The following is a 17,226-nucleotide window of genomic DNA, read 5'->3' as shown; positions in this document are numbered from 1 at the left end:
GGGATTTGAACATACACTCACACATTCTCATACACACAGTGATATGCACAATGAACATGCAGACAAGACAGTGGACACACTCATCACACACACACACACAGGTACACACACGTGCATACGCCCACACCCAGGCTATCTCCAGGTGTTCCCATCTGTCCAGAGTGACTGGGGCCAGAGCTCTGGCTCAGCCCTAGCTTCCATGGGGTGTTGGAGCGGGAGGGAAGGGCAGCAAGCATGTGATGAAGGGGGACTGAGGGATATAACTGAGGGTAGTCTCCATCCTCTAATCCTACCCCTGCAGCCGAGCAGCAGAGGGCGGGATCCTCCCTACCCACCACACCCAAAGAAGTGGACCCACTTTGAAAACCTCAATGCAGTCTCACTTCCTCCATCAGCTATGGGGAAAGGATGCTGTCCACCCTGTCCCTGCATGGCTACAGAAAGGACTCCCTGGGAAATGGGAGACCCTAATCCCCCACCCGGGCCTCCTGTGTCCCCAGTGTCCTCAAGAGCCAGCAGTCACTGAGCTTCAAAAACAAGATACCTGAAAGCTGCTGCCTGTCCCATGCACAATGTTGCCTCTTGCCCAAGGAGGGTCCCTGAGGGCCACGCTGTCCTTGGCCTGTGCCATCAAGGTCAAACTGTGCCCTGGCTGCCCCCTCACCCTCAGCAGACCCAGGATGGGCAGCCTGCCCAGCCCACCAGCGCCAGAATGCCTGGCCTGTCGCCTCTCCCCTGGGCTCTGTCTCTTCTTAATTAATAGAAAACCATTGTGAATACTAAAGAAGAAATTAGCACATGTCAGTCATTTTCGGGTGTTTATAGATTTCTGGATCCATCTCTAATTAACCCCTCCAGTTCTGAAGCTCTGCCCGAGTGGCAGGTTCTTGCCTCCCTTTGGATGGGAGCCTGGCCCCTGCCCTCAAGGAGCCCCAGCCTGGTTAGCCTTGTTTCCCTGCTTCAAAGCGACTTCCCATTAATCTCAGGATCCAAAATAACGTACCGCATTTCCCCTGGGGAGGGCCCCAACCACCCTAAGACATTGGGTGGTCAGATCAAGACATGAAATAAACATGCCCTTTCACCTTCAAATCCACATCTGGGAATTTATAGAAAGGAGCTGATCACACAAACGAGCAGTGTGCTGAGGTAGCCCCATTACAGAGCTGTTACCACCACAGAAGCCATCAGCGTCTGTGTCCGTCTGGATGGAATGCCTGTTAGGGGACAGAGAGAGCTATTGGGCAGCCATGGAAGGGCCGCGATACACATCTCGGTTCACTGCCATGGGGACATGTCCTTTATGCACCGTTTTGGCAAAACTGCAGGTTACTAAAGTGTATTTATAATATGACATTTACATAAAATCGTATTCATTGAGAGAGAAAGAAGGCTCAAGAGGCAGGTGTTTTGAAGTCAGGAAAATATGAACACTTATCATCTCTGGGTAGTGAAGTCAGGTTTTTTTTTTTAACCTTATATTTTTACAGTTTTCTGTGGTGTTTGAGTTTTTACTCTGCGTGTGTGTGTGTGTGTGTGTGTGTGTGTGTGTGTTTGTATAATCAGAAAATCCAGCCAAGGTGTGCTATATGATGGCACAGGCGGCTCCAGGAAGCCCCAGGGGCAGTGGGAGGAGCTGATGGGATTTTCAGACCTAAGAGTGGGGACAGAGGGAGCTTCCAGAGAGTGAGGAGGCTAAGGGAGTCCTGCCTGATGAAGCTGCTTTGTCATTTGTGTGGAAAGCTTCCTTGCAGGTGGGGGCAGTGGGGCCTGGGGAGGGAGGGCGAGGCAGCACCTAGCCTCAGTTCTCCCACCTCCTCTCCTCCTCCGCCTCTGCAGCCAGTGCGAGGGTGCAGCTGGCCTGAGTGGGGAAGGAAAGCTCTGATGGTGGAGCTTAGCAGGCCTGGTCTCTCTTCCTGCTGACCCCAGTTTCTTTATTTGTAGAATTCTGAACTCTCACTGCTTGCAAATTCCTGAAAGTCTGAGCCCCAGCAAGGCCCCAGGACCTAGGTTGCTGCGCATGCCCTCTGCACAGCTAAGGATTGGGGCTGGGGGCTAGTCTTTGAGGCTTGAGATGCTGGGGCTTTAGCCTAACGGGCCAGCCTGAGGAACACTGTCGCCAACCTGCACACCAAAGGCTCAGTCAGTGAGTGTTTCTGAGTGAGAATTCAGAGCCCTGGATGGGGGATGCTAGAGAGAGGCAGTTGTCTGCTCTGAGTCTCTGTCTCAGGCCCTTCTGCATTAAGAACAGCCCCGTTCCAGTGCTCCAGCTATACCAATGAAGGCAGGAGGAGACCCCGTCTGAGGGGCCACCTGCCCTCCCGAGGGCCAGGGCTGGCTTGGAGCTGCTTTGGGAGGATTGGGGTAGAGCTAAGGGGGAACAGGGAAAAAAGGCTGATTCAAACCTGGGCCTTAAAAGATAAGGCTTTTTTTTTTTTTTTTTTAAAGAAGTGGTGTCTCACTCTGCCACCCAGGCTGGAGTGTAGTGGCACGATCATAGCTCACTGCAGCCTCCACTCCTGGGCTCAAGCAGTCCTCCCACCTCAGCCTCCTAAATAGCTGGGACTACAGGAGCATGCCACCACGCCCAGTTCATTTCTTAATTTTTTGTAGAGATGGGGTCTCACTGTGTTGCCCAGGCTGGTCTCAAACTCTTGGCCTCAAGTGATCATCTTGCCTTGGCTCCCAAAATGTTGAGATTACAGACATGATCCACCCTGCCAGGCCCCAAAGCTGAGACTTTTTCCAACTCCCTGGTGCTTTCTCCACTTAGGGCTGCAAGGGAGAAGCAGAGGGCAGCACTGGGCCCAAAAACACTCCATTCCTGAGGCTACAGATACGGGGCCCAGACCTCCAACAGGGGACCTCAGTGGGGCAAATGCAACATCTTGAATTTAGGGTCAAAAAATCAACTGCCGAAGTTGCAGCTGGAGGAGACAAGGTAGCTCCTGTGAGAAACAGCGGGCTGGAGAGGCCCCGGCCAAGAGTGCCGCACCCTCAGCCACCCAAGGCAGTGCCAACCTAGGCTCTCTTGTCAGGAGGACTGCGCCCAGCATGAGAAGTGGCTGGGAGTTTGGTTCCTGGGCTCCATGTAAAGAGCCATGTTTTAAGAGGGACTTTGACAAACTGGTGGTCCAGAACGGGATGAACAGGATAGTGATGAGTTTGGAGATCATGAAGTGAGACTAGGGCTGGAGAGAGCTGTGGAAGGAGCGGGGCTGTTTGCCCTGGACCAAAGCTGGGGAGCACGTTTAATATGGCTAATGTCTGATCCTGGAGGGCTGTTGGGGGCTGAGGAAGCACAAGTGCTCAGTGGGGGCCTGGGGCAGAGGAGGAACCATGAAGTTGTGTAGTGGGCTAAAGGGTATCCTCCCCCAAACTCATGTCCATTCGGAGCCTCAGAAAATGACCTTGTTTGGTAAAAACACTCTTTGCAAGACGTAACTAGTTAACGGTCACAAGATGAAATCATCCTAGATTTAGGGTGGGCCCCAAATCCAATGACTGGTGTCCTTAGAGGAAGAGGAGAGGAGGGACCACCCAGAGAGACAGCAAGGAAGTCCGTGTGAAGACAGAGGCAGAGACTGGAGGGATGCTGCCACGAGCCAAGGAATGCCAGGAGCCACCAGGAACTGGGAGAAGCAAGGACGGATCCTGCCCAAGAAGCTTCAGAGAAAGCGTAGCTCTGCAAATACCTTGATTTGGACTTCTGGCCTCCTGAACTACGAGGAAATGCATTTCTGTTGTTTTAAGCCACAGAATTTGTGGTAATTTGTTATACAGCCTTAGGAAACTGATACAGGGAGAAAGCATGGGCAGAAAGGTTCAGATGAGCAAGAGGACTTTTCCTTTCTTTCTCTCTCTCTTTCTTTCTTTTCCTTCCTTCCTTCTTCTTTCTTCCTTTCTTTCCTTTCTTTTCTTTTCTTTCTTTCTCTCCCTTTCTTTTTTTTCTTTCCCCTTTCTTCCTTTATTTCCGTCCCTTCCTTCCTCCATCCCTCTCTCCCTCCCTTCCTTTTCTCCCTCCGTCCCTCCCTCTCTCCCTCCCTTCCTCTTTCCCTCCATCCCTTCCTTCCTTTCTCCCTCTCCCTCTCTCCCTCTCTCCCTTCCTCCTTCCCTCCCTCCCTCCTTCTCTTTATTTTTCCTTTTTTTTTTTTTTTTGAGACGGGGTCTCACTCTCTTGCCCAAGCTGGAGTGCAGTGGCACAATCATAGCTCATTGTAGCCTTGACCTCTTGGGCTCAAGCAATCCTCCTGCCTCAGCCTCCCGAGTTGCTGGACCCACACCTAGCTAATATTTTGATTTTTTGTAGAGATGGGGCTCACTTTGTTGCTCAGGCTGATCCTAACTCCTAGGCTCAAGAGATCCTCCCACCTCAGCCTCCCAAAGTGCTGGGATTACAGGTGTAAGCCACCATGCCCAGCCAAGAAGTCTTTCTAGTAGCTGGAATCACACTATTCCAGAGCAGACTGCCCTATAAGCCATGAGCTTGGTGTTGCTGCAAGGCTCAGGCCAAGTTCTATGAACACCAATCGGGCCCTTGTAAGGCCTTGTAAGGTCTCACTCTGCAAAGCAGGGGGCTTTGAGTGATCCACGGGGTCCTTAGACCAAGATCCCATGTTTCTACCTGGCTGGCTCAGGCCTGGAGAAAGAGTGGGTGGGAGAGGGCGTAGGGAAACTGCTCATACTTGAAAGCCTCACCCCACCTGGGGTCCAACATGAACACCAGACACCCCAGTCTTTCAGGAAAACTCTCACAACCTCAGCTTCCCGGTTAGAAACTAGTAGAAAGGCAGACACTCATGAGAGAAATGTGGGGACAGTGAACCTTTGGCACTAAGACTTTGGATTTGAGGCCTGCTCTTCATGCATCCCACCGCATAGGCTGGTTGAAGGGCGGCTAGTCCTGAGTTCACAGCCACATCTTCTTCCCAAGGCTGACTGGGACAGGCGTACTGCCTCCCTGACTGCCTCAATCTGTGGGGTTGCCCACTGCAGCCCTTAAGACAGCATCCAAGGGCCAAGATCATGTCTTTCTGCAGACTGAGTTCATGTCTTGCTCTGGCTTGCAAGGCTGAGGGCATGGCGGCCTCTTCCGGGGGCTCTGGGACCCTGCCACTGACCAGCCTCTCTGAGAAGATCTGCTTGGAAGGTGAGGACTGTCATGGAGGTAGCCAGGCAGGGCTCATCAAGACCCTAAAGGTCAGCTTGGGAAAAGACCCCATGCAGCAGGGAGGGCTTCTGCATTTAGTGCTTTGGGCAGTTGCAGAGTCCACTGTTCCCCTTACGGCAGACGCTAATCTGGGGAGCTGCTGACCTCGGGTGGGCTGTCTTCCATGTCTGGACCTTGGCTGGGATGACTGGGCTCTGTGCCATATGGTCTCTCATCCTCCAGGAGGCTGGTCTCGGCTTGTTCTCACAGCAAAGGTTGGGAAACAAGACAGAGAGCAGAAGGACGCGAGGCCTCTGAAGGCTTAAGCTCAGAACCCACATGTTTCTGGGCATGGCATTTCATCGGCCAAAGCGAGTCACAAGGCCAGCCCAGACTCAAGGGGTTGGGAAACAGACTCCAGCTCTTGATGAGGTGGCTACAAAGTCACACTGCTGGGAGTGTGGAGCCCTCATGGAGAGAGAACGCTGCCCAGATGATTTTGATAGGACACGTCAGCCTCTACACCTACCAGGAGCCCTGGGTTAAAGGCAGGGGCAGGATGTAGCAGGTTGCCCGGGAGCTGCGAGGAAGAGAGTGGGGGTGCTATTATGAGGACCAGGCTGGGCCCAGGCATGGCTGGGAAGAATATGACAGCAGAAAAGTAGAAAATGGACAGGAGGGGCCTCCACACAGGGGGCTCAGGGTGGTCTCAGGCCCAGATGGCTCTACTGGTCCTCAGCGGCATCACCAGGTGACGCTGGCTCCACTGCCACCGTGATGGACCCAGCTATAAGCAGACCCTCTTCACAGGGGGATCATCCCAGTGATTGAGGCCCAGGCTGCAGGTTGTGGGGCGTGGAGTTCCTGGAAAAACATGGCTGAGTGTGAGCTGGAAAAATGCAAGTGGGTGGCCTTCTGGGGGCCTCCCTGGAACCTGTGCCTTTGGCTAGTGGTTCTCAAAGAGGGGGCTTTGGCTGCAGCCGCAGGGGGCCCAGAGGCCCCTCCTGCCTCTCACCAGCAGTCCAAGTGTTCAGGTGCCTTCCTGGGCTCTTAGCCACGACAACATGCAATTCCTGGTCTTCCCTGTCTTCTTTCATCTCAGGCCTGCTTACTGATACCCAATTATGTAAGCACCAAAGTTATTAACGCAGTGCTTATATGTGTCTTCCCAGCTGTCAGCTGAGGCCCTTGCTGCCTCCAAATCCAGTTAGACAGCCTGTGGAAGTGCAGAGCTCTGGCTGATGTCTCCAAGCTGCCAGGGCTGACTTTCTGATGCTTCTCTCTGTGCCACTGGGCTCCCACTACCTCTCACCTGCCCCAGGGTCCACAGGAGCTCACTCAAGGGCCAATTAGAGCACAGAGCTCAGGCCCCTCCCTAGCTCCCACCCCCAACCCCCTTGTACTCTGTGAGCTAGGAGGTTGGGGGCGTTGGTAGAGGTAGGAGGTTATTTTCATCTGCTCGAGCTGCCATAATAAAATACCACAAACCGTGTGGCTCAAATGAGAGAAATTTATTTTCTCACAGTTCTGGAGGCTGGAAAGTCCAAGATCAATGTCCTTGCAGGTTCAGTTTCTAGTGAGGGCTCTCTTCCTGCCTTGCAGATGGCCACCTTCTCACTGGCAGAGAAAGAGAGAGAGAGACAGAGAGAGAGAAGGATAGTTCATACTCGGGGTCTCCAGTGTCTCTTTTTATAAGGACACTAATACTATTGGCTCTGGGCCCCAAACTTGTGACCACATTTAACCATAACATACCTCTATAAAATCCCTACCTCCAGATACAGTCACACTGGGGGTAGGGTTGGAGCTTTACACAATAATTTGGAGGAGGGGACACAAACATTTAGCCTGTAACAGTGATGTTCACGCAGAGAGGTCACATTGCAGACAGAGGGTTTCAATTATCTCGCTGTTCTTTTCTCCCTGTTTGCCCAGAGCAGTGGACACATATTCCCCAACCCACCCTTCCACCAGCCCACCTCTCCCTCAAAGCTCTCTCCAGATTCTGGTCTGGCAGCCGCCTCATCTCCTAGCCCGAGGACCCACCAAGGGATATTTGGCAGGGAAGTATAGTTCCCTTCCTATGAGGAATTTTAACAGATAACATTTCCTCCATCTTGCAGCACAGACTAAATTTATTAATGTGTTTCCAGAGGATTCTGATGCCAAGCCCTCCTAAAGAGTCTGGCAGCACTAATGCTCCCACAGAAATGCACACTTGCAAGGTTTGAAGAGATGCCATCCTGAGTGACTGTGGTTTTAATTAACGTTACTTTTGCCTTTTAACTACAGACTACTATTAATTTAGCTTCATCATTATCAATTTAGTTGCTTGTTGGTTAACCCTACAACTTGCAGTGACTTTTATTTGCAATAGGGTTTCCAATGTACATCTTTCTAACAACTAGCATTTAAGGCAGGCATCCATATGGGTTCAAATGGGAAACATGTCTATCCCATGGCTACCTCAGAGGCAGGAATTACTCACCACTTCCTCCCCCCATTGCTTGACAGAAAGAAACTTATTATTGGTGATGTACTCCTGGAACTTGTGTTAATTTAAGTAACTGGCCATATATGGTCAAGGCAAAAATAATAGAACTACTCAATGATTTTCAAATTCACAGATAATTGCTTTAGGATGTGTTTAAGCTTATATTCCTTAATAGAATGTAGGCAGTTCACACATGGTGCCAGCAGTGAGGTGTCTGCAACTTCCTTATTTGCAAATTCTTTTTCCCTAGAAAGTGGAGGCAGATCAGTGAGCCATGGGGGCGGTTTCCCCCATGCTGTTTTAATGACAGTGAGTTCTCATGAGATCTGATGGTTTTATAGAGGGCTCTTACCCCTTCACTTGGCACTTCTCCTTCCTGCCACCTTGTAAAGAAGGTGCCTTGCTTCCCCTTTGCCTTCTGCCATGATTGTAAGTTTCCTGACGCCTCTCCAGCCATGTGGAACCGTGAGTCAATTAAGCCTCTTTCCTTCATAAAGGAAAGGGCAAATTGGAAAAGAGTCTCTGGCAGTTCTTTATAGTAGTGCGAAAATGGACTAATACAAGGGGTCCTAGCCAGGAGAGTTGGGAAACTCAGCCTGGAGAATACAGGCTAATCTCCAGGCACTCAGGCTACTTAGATTTCCATACTTACAACAGGGCAAATGCATTCCTTTGCTTCCTTCCAGAGCCAGCCACCCAGGGAATATTCCAAAGAGGCTCCAGGGGAATGAGCAGGGTCAGAGCTGATTCCAGCCAGCCCAAGCATCACTGAGCGACAGCCACCAGGGCATGGCTCTGGGAAACAGGGATCTCAGTTGATCCTTGGGAACCTGGGTCCTGGGCAGGAGGGGGCAGAAGTGACTATGACTTTATGTGTGTCTAAGCATGTCATGGGGGCAAGCTCAAATCTGTCCCCTGCAGCAGTGAGGGACAGAAGCTGCACACACGTTTGTTCACATGTGCATGTTGGGTGGGGCTGGGTGGAGGGTATTTAATACCATTAGCCAAAGCCAGGAGAAGGCAGATGGCTTAAGACAGAATTTGGTTCTCCGAGCTCTCCTTCCCCACTTCTCACCTGTGCACTTTCTTCATCAGGTCTGATCTCTGCAAGTGGAGAGGCATTTGCAATAAAGTCTTGTCCTGGCAGGCTTTGATGCTTTTTTCTTTTTTTTTTTTTTTAGATGGAGTCTCACTCTGTCACCAGGCTGGAGTGCAGTGGCATGATCTCAGCTCACTGCAACTTCTGCCTCCCAGGTTCAAGTGATTCCCCTGACTCCTCCTGAGTAGCTGGGACTATAGGCACCCGCCACCATGCCTGGCTAGTTTTTTGTATTTTTAGTAGAGACAGGTTTCACCATGTTGGCCAGGATGGTCTCGATCTCCTGATCTCGTAATCCGCCTGCATCAGCCTCCCAAAGTGCTGGGATTATAGGCATGAGCCACTGCGCCCAGCCGATTCTGCATTTCTTTTAAGTGAGATCACATCTTCCAGCTGCCACACTTTGGCTCCAACCATCCCTAGTATAGTCTGAAACCTGAAGTCCTCAACAGTTTGACTGGGCAGGAAAGGCTCCACTGTAGAAGCTTCCCTAACCTCCCAGCTTCAGAAGCATAATCTGAAGCTGTTTTCCTAGTATCACTTCTCTCCTCCCCAGTGTCCTATATCCTGCCCATGTTGGTCCATTTATCAAAACCACTAACTCGACTGTGCCCCTTTGCACCTTGTACAAACCTCCATTTTCCTTCAACCAAGACATAGCCAAAGCAAAAACTAGAAGCTAAGAGATGATGTCCCCATTAATCGAGAGTGACCAGTAGATACCCCTATAGTTGTGGGGTTGATGCTGCTGGATCCATTGCCTAGGCAGGGCCATTGCAGACCCCTTAATCTTCACCTTTGTCTAAAATAAATCCCCCCTAAAAACTGGCCAATTAAAACACACTTCAAAATGGGATATATCATATAAACATAATTAAAAATAAAACTCATATGATCATTTCAATAGATACAGAAAAAGTATTCAACAAAATACAGCATCCTTTATGACAAAAACTCTCAACAAACTAGCCATTGAAGAGACTTACCCCAAAATAATAAAAGCCATGTATGACAGACCCACAGTACTCCATCATACTGAATGGGGAAAAGTTGAAACATTCCCCCTGATAACTGGTACAGGACAAAGATGCCCACTTTCACCACTTCTATTCAATATAGTACTGGAAGTCCTAGCTGGAGCAATGAGCCAAGAGAAAGAAAGGGCAAATTGGAAAAGAGGAGGTCAAACTACAGCTGTTCACCAATTATATGATCATATACCTAGAAAACCCTGAAGACTCCTCCAAAAGATTCCAAGATTTGATAAATAAATTCAGTAAAGTCTCAGGTTATAAAATCAATGTACACAAATCAGTAGCACTGCTTTATACCAACAATGACCAAGGTGAGAATCAAATCAAGAACTTAATCCCTTTTACAACAGCTGCAAAAAATAAAATACCTAGGAATATACTTAACCAAGGAGGTAAAAGATCCCTACAAAGATAACTACAAAAACTGCTGAAAGAAACCATAGATGACACAAACAACTAGAAACACATCCCAAGCTCATGAACTGGAAGAGTCAATATCATGAAAATGACCATACTGCCTGTATTAGTCCATTCTTGGGCTACTATGAAGAAATACTCAAGACTGAGTAATTTATAAAGGAAAGAGGTTTAATTGACTCACCGTTCCACAGGGCTAGGGACGCCTCAGGAAACTTACAATCATGATGGAAAGAGAAGCAAATGCATCCTTCTTCATATGGCAGCAGCAGGCAGAAGTTCAGAGCAAAGTGGGGGAAAGCCCCTTATAAAACCATAAGATCGCTTCAAGCCTGTAATCCCAGCACTTCGGGAGGCCGAGGTGGGTGGATCACCTGAGGTCGGGAGTTTGAGACCAGCCTGATCAACATGGAGAAACCCCGTCTCTAATAAAAACACAAAATTAGCCAGGCATGGTGGTGCCTGCCTGTAATCCCATCTACTCGGGAGGCTGAGGCAGGAGAATCACTCGAACCTGGGAGGCGGAGGTAGCAGTGAGCCAAGATCGCACCATTGCACTCCAGCCTGGGCAACAAGAGCGAAACTCCATCTCAAAAAAACAAACAGACAAACAAACAAACAAAAACAACCATCAGATCTCATGTGAACTCACTCACCATCACCAGAACAGCATGAGAATAAATGCCCTCATGATTCAATTACCTCCCACTTGGTCCCTCCCACGACATGTGGGGATTATGGGAACTATAATTCAAGATGAGATTTGGGTGGGGACACAGCCAAACTATATCACTGCTGAAAGTAAGCTACAGATTCAGTGCAATTCCTATCCTAACACCAACATCTTTTTTCACAGAATTAGAAAAAAAAAATCCTAAAATTCACATGGAACCAAAAAAGGCCCAAATACCCAAAGCAATCCTAAGCAAAAAGAAAAAATCTGGAGGCATCACATTATCAGACTTCAAATTATACTACAAGGCTATGGTTACCAAAACAGCGTGGTACCAGTATAAAAGTAGACACATAGACCAATGGAACAGAAAAGAGAACACAGAAATAAAGCTAAATACTTAAAACCAACTGGTCTTCAACAAAACACACAAAAACATAAATTGGGGAAAGGAGACCCTATCTAATAAATAGTGCTGGGAAAACTGGCTAGCCATATGTAGAACAATGAAACTGGATCCCTATCTCTCACCTTATACAAAAATCAACTCGAGATGGCTCAAAAGACTTGAATCTAAGACCTGAAACCATAAAAACTCAAGAAGATAACCTAGGAAAAACTCTCCTGCACATTGGCCTAGGCAAATAATTCATAACTAAGAACCCAAAGTAAATGCAACAAAAACAAAAATAAATAAATGGGACCTAATTAAACTAAAAGGCTTCTGCACAGCAGAAGAAATAATCAGCAGAGTAAACAGACAACCCACAGAAGGGGAGAAAATATTAGCAAACTATGCATCAAATGAAGAACTAATATCTAGAATCTACAAATAACTCAAACAGATTAGCAAGAAAAAAACAAATAATCTTATCAAAAAGTAGGAAAAGACATGAATAGACATTTCTCAAAGGAAGATATACAAATGGCCAACAAACATATGAAAAAATGCTCAACATCACTAATCATCAGCGAAATGCAAATTAGAACCACAATGAGGTACCACATTACTCTTGAAGAATGCCCTTTTTTTTTAATTAACTTTTAAGTTCAGGGTTATATGTGCAGGTTTGTGATATAGGTAAACTTCTGTCATGGGCGCTTTGTTGTACAGATTATTTTGTCACTTCAATATTAAGCCTAGTACCCATTAGTTATTTTTTCTGATCCTCTCCCTCCACCCACCCTTCACCCTCTGATAGACCCCAGTGTCTGTTGTTCCCCTCTTTGTGCTATCCACGAGTCCTCATCATTTAGCTCCCACTTATAAGTGAGAACATATGGTATTTGGTTTTCTGTTCCTGTGTTAGTTTGCCAAGGATAATGGCCTCCATCTCCATCCATATTCCTGCAAAGGACATGACCTCATTTATTTTTGTGGCTCCATAGTATTCCATGGTGTATATATACCACATTTTCTTTATCCAGTCTACCAATGATGGGCATTTAGGCTGATTCCATGTCTTTTCTATTGTGAATAATCCTGCAATGAACATACACGTGCATGTGTCTTTATGATAGAACAATTTATATTCCTTTGGGTATATACCCAGTAATGGGACTGCTGGGTTGAATGGTATTTGTGTTTTTGGGTCTTTGAGGAATCACCACACTGTTTTCCACAATGGTTGAACTAATTTATACTCCCACCAACAGTATATGAGCCTTAAGAATGGCCATTATTGGCCAGGCACAGTGGTTCATGCCTGTAGTCCCAGCACCTTGGGAGGCTGAGATGGGTGGATCGCTTGAGGTCAGGACTTCAAGACCAGCCTGGCCAACATGGTGAAATCTCATCTCCACTAAAAATACAAAAAATAGCTTGGCATGGTCATGGGCGCCTGTAATTCCAGCTACTCAGGTGGCTGAGGCAGGAGAATCACTTGAAACCAGGAGGCAGAGGTTGCAGTGAGCCAAGATCATGCCATTGCACTCCAGCCTGGGTGACAAGAGCGAAACTCCGTCTCAAAAAAAGAGAATGGCCGTCATTAAAAAGTCAAAAAATAATACATGTTGGTGGGCATGTGGTGAAAAGGGAACAATTATACACTGCTGGTTGGAATGTAAATTAGTACAGCCCCTATGGAAAACAGTATGGAGATTTCACAAAGAACTAAAAGTAGATCGACCATTCAATTCAATACTGGGTATCTACCCAATGGAAAATAAGTCATTATATCAAAAAGACACCTGCACATGTATGTTTATTGCAGGACAATTCACAATTGCAAAGATACGGAACCAACCTAAGTGCCCATCAACCAATGACTGGATTTTAAAAATGTGGTATATATACACCATGGCATACTACTCAGCCATAAAAAAGAATGAAATAATGTCTTTTGCAGCAATTTGGATGGAGCTGGAGGCCACTATTCCAAGTAAAGTAACTCAGGAATGGAAAATCAAATACCCTATGTCCTCACTTATAGGTGGGAGCTAAGATATGGGTATGCAAAGGCATACAGAGTGGTATAATGGACTATGGAGATTCAGAAGGAGGAGTGTTGGGTGGTGAAGGATAAAAAACCTACATATTGGGTAAAATGTACACTACTCAGGTGACAGGTGCACTAAAATCTCAGATTTCATCACTGTACAATTCATCCGTGTAACCAAAAACCACTTGTAACCCACAAGCTATTAAAATAAAAAAAAAAATTAAGAAAACACACCTCATTTTAAATCTAACTTGCAAAGGCAGTGGTGGGGACTGCTACATAATTGGTAAGGGGTATTCCAAGTAATCTGTCAGCCGAGAGTCTCCTGGCTGCCCCTTTCCCGCTCCATTGTGGCTAAGGGTTAGGGATCCTGCTGTTAACCCAGGGAGAATGAAAGCAGGGACAGCTGCTGGGGCTGTGAGTGACTAAGCCACAGGAGCCTGTGCCTGCCCTGATCCCCATATAAGGATCCCACAGGGGGAAGATTTATCCCACAACGAACATCCTGAATGCAGAAACATGAGAGATCACCTAGCACCCAGCATCCCACTTGTAGCCGACACCCCACCTGGCTTCTGGTCTAGTGAGCACCGAGCAGCTGGAATACCCTGTCCCTGGGCCTTGCTGTACAGTGAGGGGCTGGACTACCTCTCACCTTTTGTACCTCCAACGATGCCTGTCATTATTTCTTTTGTGAGCTCTGTGTCTTGAAATATTTTATTACCCAAAAACTTTAGGTGAGTGTGGTCTGAGCCATTTCACCATAGGCAGATACGCTTTTTCCATTATGTTCCTTGCAATTTGGAAATAGCCTACAAATCCCTTTAGTTTGGAGCCCAGATAGGAAACAGATACATTGCATGTCAGGATTACCTGGGGAGCTTCTGAGACCCAGAAGGGAAGGGCCAGAGCAATCTCTGCTGGGACCTCCTTCCCACCCATATCCCTCTGTAACCACAGTATGCACCGTGCCTCTCCCACACGACACCTCTTCCCAACTCCTGCCTCGCCCCCACCCCTACATCCTACAGCTTATGTACCAGCACACCCTTACCACCCACATCCACTCCACTCCACGAGGTCAGTCCACATGAAGGGATACCCTGCAGCGAGGAATATGGAGGATCGCAGAGCCCGGCTGCTGTGTCATGCTACGTTGGGGTGACACTTGGGATTTGGGCCTGGCGCTCATCACACTGGACATATGGCATCTTGCTGGGCAGCTGCCACCACAGCCCCTGGCTGACCAGAGGCTGCACAGTCGCTGATGGTAGCTGGGGAGCAGAAGCCCTGGAAATGAAAGTGAGAGGCAAGGACATCAAAAGTGACACATCTGAGCCTCTGCCTCAGGCAAAGAGCCACAAGTGGACAAGGACATGTGTGAACACTCCTGGGAATTGTCAGAGATGTTCAGGGGTGGGCGCTCAGAGTCTTCCCTGCAAAAGACTCAGATTCCTGATAGTAGCATGGGGAGAGAGGGCTCAGAGCCATTCCATTTAGGCACAGAAGTTAATGTGCCCCAGTGCCTGTGGGCGGGAGGCGTGGGGACGTGCAGCTTACACAGACACAGACCACACCTGTGCTCACCCTGTTTGGAGGGTCCAGGACAGGTCCTGTCTGAGGTTGCCAAACCTCTCCTGTTTCCCACCGCCACCTCAGCAGGAGCTAAGCCACTAAGGCATCCTCTGGCAAGCAGACCTGTAATTCAGTTTGTGCCTTCTTCCCTCCCCATATATCTCAGTGGATAATTAGCAAGACCGATACTTAAGGAAAATGAGTGTGTCTTCCTGGATAATCTCAGGGCTCTGTGACTCAGACCCAACCCCAGAGCGTTGACTCAACACACTCTCTGTTGCTCCCCTCAGGCAACACACTGCAAAAAGGCTCTTTAGCGGTCACTGAGAGTCCACCACAAGGACATTGATAGGAAAATAACCATGCTTCAGGGACACACTGTCATTAAAGCCTGTCCTGGTAAACTCAAACTAGATTGTCCACGAATCCCTGTTAACAGGAACACAATGGACTGCAGTGAGAGACACACAGTGTTCCGAGGACTGGGGGTGACGGGCCACACTTGGAGGCCTGACTTCAATTTTGGAAAAAGACCCAGATGAACTAGAATGAAGGGCCTAGAAACATGTCACTAAGGAGGAGTCCAAGAGACATGGGGATGTTTAGCCTGGAGAAGGCACACAGGGCTGTGGGAATCACCTTCAAACCCAAGGGGCTGGATGTGGCAGCTGGAGAGGCCTTTAAAGAGTTCCAGAAGGGCCAGTGAGCAGCAGGTGTCAGATGATAGGAAGAATTTTCTCACACTTAGGTGTTTCCAGAGTGGAATTTGTCTGCCTTGGGAGGTAGGGAGCCCCCAACCCCAGGAACGTGTCATCAGAGGTGGGAGCTCACTGGAGGAGGCTGTGGGTGCAGCTTCTGCACTGAGGAAGAGTTGGGCTGAAGGAACAGTTCAGACAGTCCAGGATTCTGCAAATATGGGTTCCAGCAAAGTACCTGGCCCACCATTTTCTGATTTATTGCTAATGGAAGGCTACGGAATTATGATTTAGCTATTGAGGGCTTGTAAACTGTCACTATTCAGATTCAATTAATCAAGCAATAAGGAGATTTGGCCACATCTCCCAGGGATATTTCTCCGAATGGCATTTCATGTCATTCCACTCCATTCTCATCCTTCTTCTTGCCAAAGTACAGTCACTGCCTAGTCCTTGAGTGAGGGAGACACACTTGCTGTGTGGACCAAGATGGTGCCTTGATACCAGGTCTCCCTGGATTCTGTGAGCCCTGTCAGGCACCCAGAAGCCTCTGCACACAATTGCGCTATTAACTCTGGGTCTCTTCACATCCTTCTCCACCTTAGGGCCCTTTTCTCTCTATCCACCTTGATCTGCTCCAACCCTTAAATCCATCTCAAGTAGTCATCTCCACTTTGAGGTCTGATAGAGATCTCAAACTTCATACGACCAGCTAGATATGGGCAGAAAATTACCCAGGTGCCGAGGCAAGAGAGTGAAGGCACAAGCTGTCCCAATATAATAAAGAAAGTAGTTAGAATAAGAAAAGTTATACTAGAAATAGGATATAGAGATGATCATATATGGATAATAATAATAATTAGTTTTTAGTATTAATCTCTGTTTTATTATTATAACCAAGGAATAACCAGCCAGTGCAGAGTCAGGAGCTGAAGGAACATTGTGAGAAGTGACCAGAAGACAAGAGTGTGAGCCCTCTGTCACGCCTGGATAAGGGCTGCTTGAGGGCACCGTGGTCTTGCGGTAATGCCAGTGCCTGGGAAGGTGCCCTTTACTCAGCAGACCGTGAAAGGGAAACTCCTTTTCTTTGGAGGAGTTAGAGAACACTCTGCTCCACCAGCCTCTTGCGGGAGGTCGGACATTAGCCAGGCCTGCCCACAGACATCTGGAGGCTTAAACGTCTCCCTGTGGTGCTGTGCTTCAGTGGTCACACTCCTTGTTCACTTTCATGTTCCGCCTGTACACCTGGTCCTCCTTTTAAGTTCCTAGAAGATAGCAGTAGCAGAAATAGTTTAAGTATTGAAGTCTTTGATCTCTCTGATAAGTGCATAGATAAAACGCTGACGTATGCTGTCCTCCCTCTCTGCTTCGGCTACCACAAAGGGATGGGCCCCTTGTCCTGTAAACACGTGACTTGCTTGACCTTATCAATCACTTGAGATGACTCACTCTCCTTATCCTGCCCCCTTGCCTTGTATACAATAAATAGCAGTGCATCCACCATTCGGGGCCACTACCGGACTGCACGCATTCGTGGTAGTGGTCCCCTGGGCCCAGCTGTCTTTCATACTCTTAGTCTTGTCTCTTATTTTTTTACAATCTCTCATCTCCACACACGAAGAGAACACCCACTAGGCCCTGTAGGGCAG

General features: G+C 48.1%; 1 protein-coding gene across 7 annotated transcripts in view; it reads right to left on the bottom strand.

Moving 5' to 3' along the window:
• Positions 1-6,641: 6,641 nt before the first annotated feature.
• The window catches only part of STK33 (serine/threonine kinase 33), a 224,258-nt gene continuing 213,673 nt past the window's right edge, over positions 6,642-17,226 (bottom strand). For 4 of the 7 annotated variants that reach the window (XM_054524735.1, XM_054524733.2, XM_054524736.2 and 1 more), the window contains one exon: positions 6,642-6,766. In XM_054524735.1, the coding sequence (XP_054380710.1) occupies positions 6,764-6,766 (3 nt within the window). In that variant the 3' untranslated portion in view covers positions 6,642-6,763. Of the gene's footprint in view, positions 6,767-16,449; positions 16,843-17,226 lie in introns of those variants that run through there. The other 3 variants (XM_054524731.1, XM_054524732.1, XM_054524730.1) reach the window with 2 other exon arrangements.

Source organism: Pongo abelii, chromosome 9 (genome assembly GCF_028885655.2).
Source record: "Pongo abelii isolate AG06213 chromosome 9, NHGRI_mPonAbe1-v2.0_pri, whole genome shotgun sequence".
In the NCBI taxonomy this organism is placed as follows: Eukaryota; Metazoa; Chordata; class Mammalia; order Primates; family Hominidae; genus Pongo; species Pongo abelii.
This window is presented reverse-complemented; position numbering and strand designations above follow the sequence as displayed.